Genomic DNA, 15,001 nt, shown 5'->3' with positions numbered 1-15,001 from the left:
CAATGCAGCCAAAAGTAAATAAATAAAATAAATAAATTTATATATTAAAAAAAAATCCTATACACCCCAGAGAGGCAACCAGTTACCTCCCTTTGCACTACTTACAGAGTCCAAAGGCAACAACCTCTTGTCTATGGAGTAATACTATTTAAATGATCAACCAAAAGGTAAAACTCTCTTAAAGGTTATGCATAATGTAAATGAAATGCTACATGCTAACCCTTGTCCTGCATCCCACCCGGGGTTGCAAAGAAGTAAATCTTGCCACATCTAGACATTGGTCTTTATCCCCTATGAAGAAGAGGGATCCACACATGCCCTTGGGGTGGTCATCTGAACAGGAGCCCAGAGGCCTGCATTCTGAGTTCTCCCTTGAACTCAAACATATTTTACTCTTCTGAGGCTTCCATTCACTTAATTGAAAAGGGAGAGATGTGGGGCAATTCCCTCCAACTTAAACATAGAATTACCATACAATCGAGCAATCCCATTTCTGGGTATACATGCAAAAGAAGGAAACTTTTGTTCATAGGTATATACTTGTACACCTATGTTCATAGCAGTATTTTTGCAAGAGCCAAAAGGGAAACTACCCAGGCCGTCCATCAACAGACAAATAAACAAAATATGGTATATATGTACAAGAGAATATTATTCAGCCTTAAAATGGAAGGAAATTCTAATATATGGTACAACTTGGATGAATCTCGAGGACACTAAACTAAGTGAAACAAGCCACTCACAAAAGGACAAATACTGTATGGCTCCACTCATATGATGTATCTAGGGTAGTCAAAAGCAGAGAAAGACAGAGAAAGAAGGGTGGGTTGCAGGCAATGGGAGGAGGGGGGAACGGGGAGCTATTGTTGAATGGATACAGTGTCAGTTTGAGAAGATGAAAAAGTTCTGGCGATGGATGGTGGTGATGGTTGCACAAAAATGTGAACGCACTTAACGTTACTGCACTTACACTTAAGAATGGTTAAAATGGTAAACTTGATGCTCTGTACTTTACGACAAACACGTGTACACACAGAGAAAGGGGTTTTAATTAATTCAATGAATTTCAAACCTTGGCCGCACACTGGAATCTCCTATGGAGATTTCTTAAAATATCTATTCATCACTGGTAGTAACACGTTGGACATGGTGGACTTCTGATGTGATGTACTGGGAGGAAACGTCACTCATGAGGCTTTCATGCCAAGAAATGCACCTGGGCTTCTTAGGGGATTCAATGTCATTGAATTAAAAGGGAGTGGAAGCACTGTTCCAGCCTGGGCAAGACTGAGGGGGGCATAACAGCCAAAGGCAATATGAGACACTTGACTGGACGCTGGATCCAAAAAAATGGCTATAAAGTACAGTGGAGGAAGATCTTAGTGTAGAATTTAAAAGTGGATGGTAGACTTGAACGCACAGTACCAGTGGTACGGAAGATGGGGTTGTGGAGGAGAGTATCCTTGTTGTTGGCCTGTGAGATGCGTGAAGTATTGAGGGCTAAGCTGTCAGAGTCTCTGCAGATGCAACGGTGCAGCAGGATGTTAACAGTTGGTGAAGCTAAGTGAAAGGCATGGACATTCAAAGTATCGTTCTTTGTGGTTTTGAGGGCTCAAAAATTTTTTAAGTAAAACTAAATCAAAATAAAACAAAATAAAAATGTTTATGCCAGAGCTCTACCCCCAAACAAATAAACAGAACATCTGGGGGCTGGGATCCAGGGAATCAGTGTTTTCTTTGTGAAGCTCCCCTGGAGATTATAATGGGCAGTCAGGTTGACAACTAGGAATTAAAAGAGCTCTAAACCGAGATGTGATATTACGGCGTGTATAACAGCCAAAGATGTGCAATTAACCTAAGAGGGTGGCCCACTGTTGATACCCAGAGGCCCTGGGAAATTTCTTCAGTCCCAAATGATCCCAGCTGCCCTACCTTCCACCCTTCCCTTACTTTTCTTAAAAATAAGCCACAACATTTCAAATTTGTAAAGAAATGAGCTCTATCAACAGACTAGGAAACAAGTGGCTCCCAAGCTTTATTGTCCCCCCTCATCGTAGATTTCCCATGTCTCATAAAATAGTTTCCCTTTAAGAAACATTCTCCTATAGCAGAGGTCTCAAAGACACTCTTGAAATGTCTTTTCAACTTTGAGGCACCTACTATTCCCTTATGTTTTCATTATTTACACTGCCTAGTAAGACAAATGTTTAGATAGATAAGGAAGAATCTGGCCAAAGATTACACACTAGGATTTAGAAAATTTATATCTCAAACATATTGCTACCCAAAGCGAAAATTTTGCTTTTCAAACTGGAGAAGGAAGGGGGGAAAAAAAGCCTCATTTCAAACATGGGTCCAAAAACAGCCTATGTCATAAAACTGAAGTGGCACTGCCTTTGAGGTAGGCGATAGAGTGATGAGCCCTTTTCAACACTAATAGGACTACCTGAAAGAGGTATTCATGTAAGCAGCTAAATTACCCCACACCACCCATATATAACACTTGAACAGTTTTCAGAGCAATCTCCCGTACCTCACACCCCTTCTGAGGTAAACATAAACCCACTTCTCAAATGTGTAGACGGAAGCTCAGAGAAGCCATACCCCATGCCATACAGTAAGTGGCACCTCCACCTAAGCCCTCAGATGCTAGACACTGCCCTTGCCATCACAGTGCCCCATGACTCTCATCCCTCCAGGGTGACAACACTTCCATTCCAGCTACCTCAGTTTTACAACATAATTCAGGGGATGATGGCAGCTTCCAAGGGGGAGACTCACCTTGCTCTGTCTGTGTACTGTTCACAAATGTTTTCCTCCCCATTTGAGTGGTGAAAGTAGCAAATGCCATCTCCAGCTCAGGGACACTCCGAAGCTTCTTATCCATTTTATATAAGGCTCTGCTCACACTTTACCGAAGGTATTTAGTCTACAAGCCCCGGGTAACTTCCATCATACACACAGCATCCAGCACGTCTTGTTGAATAAAAAAATAATGAGTGGTCTACCTCGGTGAGGCTCTTGAGAGTTCTCCTGAGTCAGGAGAATAATTCCCTGCTTTTATGTCAACCACCTTTATTTCACTGTGAACACTATTTCTTGACCCATTGCCTTTTACAAGTCGGCTTCCCACACACTTTCCCTTCACAAATTTTAAAAACTTTGATTAGCTACTGCCCACCTGGGATTTTTGCCTATCACTGCTCCCTACTTCACCTTGCTTATCTTTATGGTTTTCATCCAACCTCTCATCATCTCGATCCCAACTACAACAGCTTAACTAGAGCATCCTGGACCTCTCAACACTTTAGCCTTTCAATCTCTGTCTCTCACACAAGCATGTGCGCATGTACACGCACGCGCGCACGCGCGCACACACACACAGACACCCTAGAAAATTAGATCTCCACTGAATCCTTCCCATAATAACAGACCTGTTTTTCAGACTCTAATTTTTTCAAGGCAAAGTTCACAGCTAACAATAACTTTGTATCTTGAGTAGTAAGGGGTAACTGTTCTAACTTTTCTAAGTATAAAACCATTTTTGAAGCAACTGACAAAGGATTAATCTCCAAAATTTAAAAGCATCTCACGCAGCTCAATATCAAAAAAACAAACAACCCAATCCAAAAATGGGCAGAAGACCTAAATAGACATTTCCCCAAAGAAGATATACAGATTGCCAACAAACACATGAAAGGATGCTCAACGTCACTAATCATTAGAGAAGTGCAAATAAAAACTACAATGAGGTATCACCTCACACCGGTCAGAATGGCCACCATCAAAAAATCTACAAACAATAAATGCTGGAGAGGGTGTGGAGAAAAGGGAACCCTCCTGCACTGCTGGTGGGAATGTGAATTGGTTCAGCCACTGTGGAGAACAGTATGGAGGTTCCTCAAAAAACTACAAATAGAACTACCATATGACCCAGCAATCCCACTACTGGGCATATACCCTGAGAAAACAATGATTCAAAAAGAGTCATGTACCAAAATGTTCATTGCAGCTCTATGTACAATAGCCCGGAGACGGAAACAACCTAAGTGTCCATCATCGGATGAATGGATAAAGAAGATGTGGCACATATATACAATGGAATATTACTCAGCCATAAAAAGAAACGAAATTGAGTTATTTGTAATGAGGTGGATAGACCTAGAGTCTGTCATACAGAGTGAAGTAAGTCAGAAAGAGAAAGACAAATACCGTATGCTAACACATATATATGGAATTTAAGAAAAAAAAATGTCATGAAGAACCTAGGGGTAAGACCGGAATAAAGACACAGACCTACTAGAGAATGGACTTGAGGACATGGAGGGGGAAGGGTGAGCTGTGACAAAGCGAGAGAGAGGCATGGACATATACACACTACCAAACGTAAGGTAGATAGCTAGTGGGAAGCAGCTGCATAGCACAGGGAGATCAGCTCAGTGCTTTGTAACCGCCTGGAGGGGTGGGATAGGGCGGGTGGGAGGGAGGGAGACGCAAGAGGGAAGAGATATGGGAACATATGTATATGTAGAACTGATTCACTTTGCTATAAAGCAGAAACCGACACACCATTGTAAAGCAATTATACTCTAATAAAGATGTAAAAAAAAAAAAAATCTCATTACCTAGAAAGAACTACTGCTGACATGTTGAATGACTTATAATGCCAGACACTGGGGATACAGCAGTGACCAAAAGACACAGTTGTGACCCTCATGGATTTTATTGCTGTTCTATTTTATCCATGTTATTCTCAGAGTCATCAATGTAGTACAATTTTTAATAAATTTATTTTTATTATTTATTTATTTATTTTTGGCTGTGTTGGGTCTTTGCTGCTGTGCGTGGGCTTTCTCTAGTTGCAGTGAGCGGGGGGCTACTCTTCGTTGCAGTGCATGGGCTTCTCGTTGGGGTGGCTTCACTTGTTGCAGAGCATGGGCCCGAGGAGTGCGGGCTTCAGTAGTTGTGGCACGTGGGCTCAGGAGTTATGGCATGTGGTCTCAGTAGTTGTGGCTCACAAGCTCTAGAGCGCAGGCTCGGTAGTTGTGGCGCATGGGCTTAGCTGCTCCACGGCATGTGGGATCTTCCTGGACCAAGGCTCAAACCCGTGTCCCCTGCATCGGCAGGCGGATTCTTAACCACTGTGCCACCAGGGAAGTCCCAATGTAGTACAATATTTTTCAAAGCACATTTGCTTTATTTTTTGAAAGGTAATACATGGTAAAAACAATTCAAATAATATTCTCACCCTTGCCCTCAGTCTCTCTCCCCAAAGGTAACCTCTAAAAAGATGTTTGCATAACCTTCTAGAGATATTCATGAGTACATAGGTTAAGTCTATCTTCCCTGTTTGGTTGCTGGATTTTGTCTGTCCTACTCAACAGATCCAAGGTACACATTTTCAAAGATTTCAAAACCACTACACAGAAGCACATTATAAGTTCCATCTCTTTCTCAGAGTTCACCTAATCAAATGTGCAAAGTTAACAACCGGAGTCTACTTTGAAGAATAATACATAAGCACAATCTTCCAAACTGTTGGTCAATTCAAACCAACAACAGCATATATTCTATTGCAGAACTGAGGAGGAAAGCTCTGAAACTGTCCCCAGAATCAGTGCCAAAGCAAGGAAAGGACTCATGTGTCCCTGGTTCTCATGGACAGATAACTGTATCTTTATACATTCTCTTTATTTTTTTTATATATTTTAAATTTTATGACTTTAAATACTACAACTGAATCTTTAAAAAAAAAACTGAGGGAGGGAGGGGGAAGAGGCCTTAAAAAAGCATAAAGGAAATAAAAATGGACAAGGATTAAGGCAGTATGGTATAGATTTCAGGTAATTTTAAGAACTGGATAATTTTAATCTAGAAAGAAGGCCTCATTCTTTTTAAATGAATTTTTTTCCTTTGGAAAATAAAAACCATTAGTAGAAACAGAACGGAAGTGAGGGCCTATCTGTGTTAGCTATGTAATGACCATTTCTCGGAAAAACTTCCTAAGAGTGCAGTATGAGCAAGGCTCTGGATTGGATACGGGGGGAGCAGAGTTTAGGGGGTGGGTGAACGGAGAACTCTTATTCCGTGAGGCTGATGATGTGACTGACATCTTGCCGGGTCCCTTACCCCAACCCTGCGAAGCCTGCCTGGTCAGCCCAGGGCCGAGGCAAAGAATGTGGAAGCGATCGACATACCCAGGGACCCAGGTAGGAACCAGCCAAGTCTGGCTGACCCCAATGCTCCCTTCTGGGGGAGATGAGGAGTAGAAGGGTCGATAGGAAACATTTGTATGAAACTTCCTGGAACAAACAAAACAAAACCCTGGTAGAAGAAAGGGGGAAGAGCAGAATGAATGAGTAATCTGAACGTGGGGACACAAGAAGCAGTGAAGATTCTCTACATCCAATGGCTCCAATATCCCAATTATTCCTCTAAGTTGAGCTTCACTGGCCCATGAACCTAAAGTTTCACTATCTTTCTAGAGGCAGTAAGGGATCCTGAGGGACGTCAAATGAACCCAGCACACTTCCTCCTCCTCTTGCTCAACCCCCTGCTAAATCCCCACAGTACTAGGTTGACTAGAAGGTTGGACGACGCTCTCATCGAAGCCAGACTCCACAATCTGAATTAGGCATGAAGATTAACACTTATTTCAAGCAGCTCCTTCCTATCTCGATAGTGTCACAAACCCTTGGGCTTTCAAACCAGCTGCAGCAGCTATGATCAACTTAACCCTGAAATGAGACAACAGGTTGCTTATTAACTGCAGAATAATTCCTCACTCAGGTATGCTAGTGACAATTCCACAACCACTTTTAAGATGATAAAACAATGCAGCACAGAAATCCAACCCACCATCCAACTTTATTTGTTAACGGTCAGCAAAAGAACATGTTAGTTGGTTTTTTTTTTAAGTATACATGAACAAGAATTTGATCTCCACCCAAACTGATAGACTGACTCCACTTCCACATAGATAACTATTTTCCGGTTGAGTATATACGTTCAAGAAAGCGTGGGATGTTTATGTCAATTATATCTCAATTTAAAAAACATATACGGGGCCAAGATTTTAAATCCACTTTCTGTTAAAGTGAGAAGAGGGCAAGGAGGTGGGGAGACAGGCAAGGGGCAGCAGAGATGAGGGCAATACTACTGCCACCCCTCCCCCACCAGTCAAGTGCAGGCACTATGGAGACACATTCTGAATGTGCATTGAATCATTTAACCCTCTGAGCATGCACTTTCCCATCTACACTTTAGAGGGGTGGAAACGGAAGCACAGAGAAATTAAAATAACTTGCCTAGGTTCCACAGAGGGTGAAAGCAAATTTAACTCAACATTAAATATTTGCCTGGCAGTCAAACTCTTGAGATTATCTTTAATTTAACAGATAATAGAAACAAGTTCCTCATTCAGACCAACAGTGCAGTGCTGACACTTTAAGCAAAATCTGTCACAACAGCAAATATTGACTGAGTGTCTTCTAGGTACCAGGGTTCCAGGTTACCAGCTAGGTACTGAACCTAAGCATTCCTTAAGTATTTCAAACATCTGTTGCTTCAATCACATGCAAATCAAGTCCATTTATATGAAGATGACTAAGGATCTGCCTTAACATTATGTAAGACTGAGTTCATACTGGCAATAAAATGAGAAGTGAGCCAAAATTATCAGGAACTAATCTGCCTTAATGTGCAAAAAATGATATAAAAATGTACTTCTTTAGAGATTCAGGAGTAATGGAAAAAGCAGAACAATTAAAAGTCCTCTTTGGGGATCCTAAGCAAAAAAATCAGAGGAATGTCCCCCTATCTTTAATCAATAGAAAAATAAACAGATCAGTAGTTTTCTGTAATGTGGGCATGACCTAGGTGCACTAATTCCTATCAGATAGTATCTCTGCTAACATACTCAACTGCTCTCAAAGTTGTGAATGAATGAAGAACACTTGAAGTTGTCCTGGATAAAAAAAATGGAGGGAAGAGACAACTTTCAACCCTTACTGTCCAGGCCCCGCCCTGCAAGGATTAAAGTCCAGAATGGCCAGGATTGGGACCTTCCTTATTCCACAAACAGGTTCCCCAGCTCACCCAGCCTTCCCAATGGCTCCAAAGAGCACCACCTCCCCCTAGAGATCCTTGGGGAGTTGATGTCACTTAATCCCTAGTTAGTGGAGATTTGGCACTTTATCTTCTAAATCACATTTGTTTCCCAGAAGGGAGAAAAGCAACCTTAATGCCATACCGAAACAGATCCTATAAAATAAACACAAACCTGTACAGAAATCAATGCCAGGGTTTGTATGCCATGCATGTGTGTGCTCAAATCAAACACACAAGGCATACTGTAAATAAAGCATTTGGTAACGTGCTCACGTGTTTTTACTTACATGACAAAAACTTGCAAGCACTGTGGAGAGGGTAATCTGTGTATTAGGGATGCTTTTTCACCCTTGCACTAGAGCAGTGCATCAGAAGCCCTTGTAGGACCCCCAAACACACACTGCCCGGCTCAGGAGGTCTGGGTGGGGCAGGGGATTCGCCTTTCCAACAGGTTCCCAGGTGATGCTCTACAGCCCTTGCTGCTCCAGGAACTGCTCCAGCAAAGCCACTGCACTGACCAGAGAAACAGCTGTCAGTGCCTTTGGTCACCTTGGAAGGAAGGGCCATGCACAACCCATGATTGTAAAGTTAAGGGAGAGTCCAGTGAGAGTGTAGTCAAATCTGAGGACCTGCTAATGAACTGGAAACTCGGCATTAGCCACTTTCAACCAAACTGAGATGTTCTCCTGTGACTGCCCTAAATCTCCAGTGAAATTTGAGAAGTCAAAATTGTCATTAAGTAATGGAGAGTATGAGGAAAAAAAGAGGGAGAAGAAACCCTACTCCCTAGATAATTTCGCTGTCCTTGCCCTGCTGTAACTACACCATTTTTTTTTTTTTAACCTGTTTTCAGGGAATTTACATTCTGAAATGGTTTGGAGTTAGCTGTCTGTCTCCCTGGCTGGAGTCTGTTAGGCTCCGGTGAGGGTCCAGACCTACCTCTCTTTGTATTCGTTGGATGCCACCAGTTCCAGAAGCATCATCATGATTTACTTCTAGCCTATCCCAAGTGGAACTATCTGGCAGAACCAACCTGGCAGTAAAAAGAATTCCCCAACCTAGAAGCATGGTGAAGGGTCTTCTGAGCAACGAGAGAGAAGGCACCCCCCGCTGCACACGTCCCCAAACCTCACCCACCCTCCTGCTCTTTCCAACCCCATGCATTCCAAGCACACCCACCCTTCCCACTTCAACAGGTCACTTGCCAATAAACTCTAATGAAAAGTTAAAAAAAAAAAAGACCTCTCAAAGAGCGAGATACTTCAGTGAGAGACTAGATTAAACTACTCTTAGGACAGCTCTGCCTTTTGTTGCCTACAAATAAAGGATTCCATGATAAATTCCCCTCTGGCTACACCTCCTTTCCACAGCACCTATCCACACCTCCTAAGCATCATCCCCACCAAAATACTCATGCAACGAATACACGGAACGCCTTTCAGTTTTCCCTCTGACCTCCCTCCAGGTCATGGTCACAGCCTTCATGACGCCTTCGCATTTCCCCACCCAAATCCGTCACTCTCGTGTCTACACTTCCACAGAACTTGGAAGTACACTAGTAAAAGTATAAGCATTACTCTTCATCTTCCAGATTCTCTTATAAGCTGTAAAGCTGTAACCATCTCAGTCATTTTCCCTTCATCGGCAATGTGTTGTACATGTTAGGTGCTCAATTGATTGACGTCACTACAATGTGTTTAGCACTATGTGCAAGGAACCACACCAGCCACTGTCACAGGAATGGAAAACACCATCCTTCAAGGTATAAGAGAAACCCCAAGGCTACTCAGGCAGTTAATGGCCAAGTCAGGATTTCATAGGATCTACTCAACACCAAAGCTTTTGCCACTTCACTGACGCCATTCTGCCTTTCAAGGGAGAAAAACGAAATGGAACACTAAGGTGAAAAAGCCTCGGCTCACTGGTCAGTCAACCCACTGCAAACTTCCGCTTGATTTCTCATCAGCCCTAGACTTTAAGGCATGGCCAGTATATGTAATAAAGTGTGTTTTACAAATTATCCTATTTGGAATCACTGGAGCATGCAGCTATATTATGGAAAAGCCTTTCATTTCAGTGCCTCACAATGAGATGGGATGTCTCTACATACACATAGAATGTTTTAATGAAGCCTAGATGTACTCTACAAAAAGCCCATGTATTCTTTCATAATTTTCCTTAGGGGTAAAACAACCAAATTAAACTCGAGAGAATACCACCCATCTTCTTTTAAAAGAGCACACTATCCAAATGGCTACAGGTTTCTGCAGTTTGATAAAATCAGGACAAACACCTGAAACAGAGAGAAAAGAGGGGCGAAGCCCCGTTTGATGAGTCAAGAGAGGCAAATGGCAACAGCCAGTGAGAAAAGGCTTCAGGGTCTGACAGCACTGGCTTCCAAACTCCCTCTGTCACCAGCTAGCTGTGGGGTTTTGAGACAGTATCAGGGGGTTTCAGCTTCGGGAAAACCCCTGGCCCTCTCAGAGGTCATAATAACAGCACGTGAAACACACAAGCACTTGGTAAATTCACCAACTTAAATTCCACACCCCATGCTTAAGTGCCTAACCTGTAGGACTTACCTGACTCAGATCAGAAGTTGAGTGGCCTTTGTTTCTCTTTTGATTACCGTGAAGACTTGGTAAGCATTAGATCTGCTTAAAATGAGCTGCTGAAAAGCTTATGGAGTGGAAGGTGAGGGGCAAAAGCAAACCAATGGTTCCCTAGAGAAAAAAAGGCGTTTGCTAACAGCTTAAGCAACACTAAACTCTCCAACAAACTGGATATTACAAGCTTAAACTCTCCCAAACAAGTCATTTGGGCTAAGGGCATGTGTAATTAAAGTTAAAGGCATACTAAAATAACACTTTAGCTGGTGACCTGAAAGAACCTTTTGAAAAGCTCAACCAAAACATTAGTGCACGTAGGAGGGACTTGACTTTTTGTCTATTACAGACAGCATTGCAGGGCAACACTGCATACATCCCTCTGCCTCCAAAGGAAAGCACTGATAGACCGTTAGAGCCAAGCTGCCCTAAACACAGATGTATTCAATCCTGTGGTTTTTGTTTGTTTTTTTTTTTTTTTGCGGTACGCGGGCCTCTCACTGCTGTGGCCTCTCCCCTTGCGGAGCACAGGCTCCGGACGCGCAGGCTCAGCGGCCATGGCTCACGGGCCCAGCCGCTCCGCGGCATGTGGGATCTTCCCAGACCGGGGCACGAACCCGTGTCCCCTGCATCGGCAGGCGGACTCTCAACCACTGCGCCACCAGGGAAGCCCTCAATCCTGTTTTACACACCTGAATTTAACAGTTCAGAACTTAAATTTCTAGTACTGGGAAAGGGATAAGAGGCTTAGTTGTGTTGACCACTGAAACACACCAGTTACCAGTTGATTCAGAAATCTCACCGTGCAGACCAGAGCATCAGTCAAAAGCTCAGAGCATCAGCCAGAACCTTCCCCTGCAACACACACATAAACACACCCATGCTGGGCTTATGCTACACTTTTAAAGAGAAGCAAATAGTGAAGCACGTCATTTACAACGTTTCTCATGAAAGGAAAGAAGTTTTGCAGAGGGTAGAAAACCACAATTCCTGCCACAGACATATTGATTACTGACCCACAGGAGCCACTTAAATGCTGACTGGATCATCAGTGATGAGTGAAATCATCTACGTCTAGTCACAAAGCCCCTCTTTGCTATCGCTGGTCTTTTTAACTCTCAAGTAACTGGAATAAAACTTTTGACAGATCATGGTGGCAACGTGTTTTCAGAACTCCTTTGGCACATACATCACAGTTTGTTACAACAGCACAAAAATGATTTTTCAAATCATACCTATACATAACTTTCAATTAAATTTAGTTTTGATTGTAGAAAGATACTCTGGTTGTAATATAATATTCTACTCACGTCTAAATTAGTATAGCAGCTTCACCGTTTCCGTTCTCCATATCTTCTCTGCAGAATTACACTAGTGAGCTAATATTTCATCTTTGTTCTATAGTAACACCTCACAAAATAACTTCCAACAAGATGGCACATCACCTATTACACCAGACTCGTGAGAAAAGCTGGACGAGAATGTCCAAAAAAAGGGGCTATGTGCCGATGTGCAATGCTCTTCATGCTTGTGGGATCTGAATCTCCTAGATTGCCGCTTCTAAGAGCGCTCTAAAACTACAGGTGCATTCAATGAAAACCAAGCGCCACCACAGACGCTCACGCAGGGAAACAGATGGAAATGCCACATTAATGCACTGCAAGCACTGCAAGTTTGCCCAGCACACTGAACTAGTGAGGGACGACACACCAAACAGATCATGGTTTAAAATGTGATATCAAAACGCATTTTTAAATTCATACTCGCCTAGTTTCTACACATTGTGGCCATCTTATAATTTGACACAGTGAAGCTACCATACATTCTGGGAGCCTGACACATAAAGGACTTTCACCTATCTGAAGATGGTTGACACCACTCTGGATGAGCACATCCCACTGCAAGGAACTCTGCCCTCTGTGTTGGTTAGGCAAAGTGCAAACTAAGGCTGCAAAGGGCAGGGCCGGGTTACTTGTTAAATGCATTTCCCTAGAGTACAGAGGCTGCAGCTGACTCCTCAGGCTGCCTCCTCACTGGCTGACACAGAAAAGGTCACCTGGGAAAATTAACTTCTCATCTCTGATGCTCCATTCCAAGACTGGCGGGGAGGAAAGGGAGGGTGAGCACGTTGACTACTCCCCTTTATTAGGCAAGCCTGTGGCCCTCACAACCAGCCAGAACCACAAAACATGCAGCAGGGTTCACTATCTTAACCCAAACCTGGTACCCCTGCCACCAAGGCCAGCCTGGGCAAAAGATTAACCTGTGATCCGCCACAGGGATCACTGACAGGGCCAACCCTGTTGAGAGAGTGTGCCAACTTTCTGTTTGTTTTAAAGGAAATACTTCCTGACACATGTTTGGTAAAGACTCTGAACTCTGCACATGAAGCCATGTGGTTGGCTCTAATCTGGCTCTATCCACTCAAGATCCGCCAAAGCAACCTCTTTCCGAGGGTAGACCCTGGCTGGGTAATCGACACTACCTCATTCAAGTCACGCGGCTCCAACCGGATCCCGGGGAGCCCAGCGCCGCGTCCTGTCCCGGCTGCAATCCTCCCGCGCGCCGCATGGGGGGGATGGGCGAGGTGCCCCTTTCAGCCGCAGCAGGAAAGGACTCCCACCTGTGGGGCCCAAACTGGCTTTTGCGGCCCAGGTGAAGCCCGAGGGGGCGGGGTAGGAGGAAACACCGCCCCTTCCAGGAAAGCCGACGTTGCTAGTAGCAGAATGCGCGGGCACACTACTTGCGGAGCCCACCTGCAGCCACAGCAAACTTTGCTCCCCTTCTGAGTTGGAAGAAAAGGGTCCCTTACGCCACCCCCTGGCCCGAGCCGGCAACGTCCAGGAGCTCCGAGGGCTCCTCACCTGATACCCTTAAACGCCTAACTTGGTGTGTCCCGGGGCGCAGATCCAGCTCTGCCTCGCGCCACGGTGGGGTGTGCGGGGTAGAGGATTGGGGTGCCAGCTGGGGATTAGGAATTTGTGGGGAGAGCGGGAGGACGCCGCTCACTAGCCTTTGCAACTCCAGCTCCCAACTTTGCCAGCCACCCAGCCGCTGCCCTCCGGTTCCTCCGCGGCGCGCACCCGGCTCCCTCGGTTTCTCCAACCCTCCCTTAGGGAGAGAGCTCCCCAAGGCCGGTGGAACCCCGCGCGCCCGGCGCACTTACAGCCGTAGCGGGGTCTCTGCAGGGACGGCTGCTCCTCGTGGGGCATCCTGCGCGGTTCCGGGGGCCCGCACGCGGCGCGCCCCCCGCGGCTCCCCTCGCTGGCCAGGCTCGCCGTTCCGCGCCCAGCCGGCGCGCTAGTATCCGGCCTCTCGCGGCCCTCCCCTGGCCGCCCCGAGATGGGCGCCCCGCTCGCTCGGTGCTCCCTCGTCAGCGCCCGCTGCTGCCGCCGCGCGCTGACACCGGAGCAAAAGTGAACTCTCCTCCCTCGCTCGCTCCGGGCCGCCGCCGCCGCCTCCCGGGCAGGTTTCCTTTCTCCTACGGCCCGGCCCCGTTATCCACCGCGGTGAGAGCGCGCGCCGCGGCGCAGCGACCTCTACCGTGCGCGGGGCGCAGCGCCCGGCCGCCTGGACCCGCCCCTGTCCGGCCCCGCGGCTGGAGGAAGGGGCTGCGCGGGCCCTGGGCCGGGATCCCCTGCCACTGGGGCCCGCGGCCGCCCCGCCTGCTTTTTCACTTGTGGAGCGTTTAGAGGGTGGAAGTGAACCTCTGCGGAGAAGAGCAAGAAAAACCGCAGAAGACACAGCCAGCCCCAGCCGCCCAGGGTGTTGCTCAGTTACAGAAGGACAAACAGCGTGGTTCCTTTTCGTCTGGGGAGATTGCGCCCTGACTTTTTTTATTTTTTCTTTTTTCTTTTTTCCCCTCGAACGTTGCTTCTGTGACTCCTTGTCTACAAAATACCGGGTTCCCCTTTCATGACCAGAAACTGAGAGTGTGTGTTTGCTGTAGGGACAAGATAAACACTCGCCGAGCAACCACTCAAAACACAACTGCAAGTCATCCTCGGATCACCTTGGGCCCGCTGCCCTCCCCCAAGTACAGAACTGTCGCCCAGCCCAGCTGGGGTCGCACACCACAAAAACCTTTTCCGGCTTAGCTTTTAAGGAAATTAAACTACCTGTGGCAGTTTTTAAAGATTTCAGGGGGGGGGGGTTTGTTTTGTTTTCATGCAGTCACCTGGAGCTATTTTTCTCTTTGTGCCTCAGAGTGATAAGATCTGGAGGAATGTGGACTCTTCTAAACCCGTGTCCTCACCTGCTTGTCAAATGTGGAATGTGTGGGTTGC

The 15,001-nt window shown here is 45.5% G+C and overlaps 1 protein-coding gene across 3 annotated transcripts in view; it reads right to left on the bottom strand.

Moving 5' to 3' along the window:
* The window catches only part of IQGAP2 (IQ motif containing GTPase activating protein 2), a 284,603-nt gene extending 270,393 nt beyond the window's left edge, over positions 1-14,210 (bottom strand). The window contains exon 1 of one of the 3 annotated variants that reach the window (XM_029216538.1): positions 13,882-14,210. In XM_029216538.1, coding sequence (XP_029072371.1) covers positions 13,882-13,927 — 46 coding nt within the window. In that variant the 5' untranslated portion in view covers positions 13,928-14,210. Of the gene's footprint in view, positions 1-13,200; positions 13,854-13,881 lie in introns of those variants that run through there. The other 2 variants (XM_029216541.1, XM_029216540.1) reach the window with 2 other exon arrangements.
* Positions 14,211-15,001: the final 791 nt, after the last annotated feature.

The sequence above is a fragment of the Monodon monoceros genome, unplaced genomic scaffold, assembly GCF_005190385.1.
Source record: "Monodon monoceros isolate NGI ecotype Baffin Bay Population unplaced genomic scaffold, NGI_Narwhal_1 Super_Scaffold_12, whole genome shotgun sequence".
NCBI lineage: Eukaryota > Metazoa > Chordata > Mammalia > Artiodactyla > Monodontidae > Monodon > Monodon monoceros.
The sequence above is the reverse complement of the archived record's forward strand: the minus strand, read 5'-3'. Positions and strand labels throughout refer to the sequence as shown.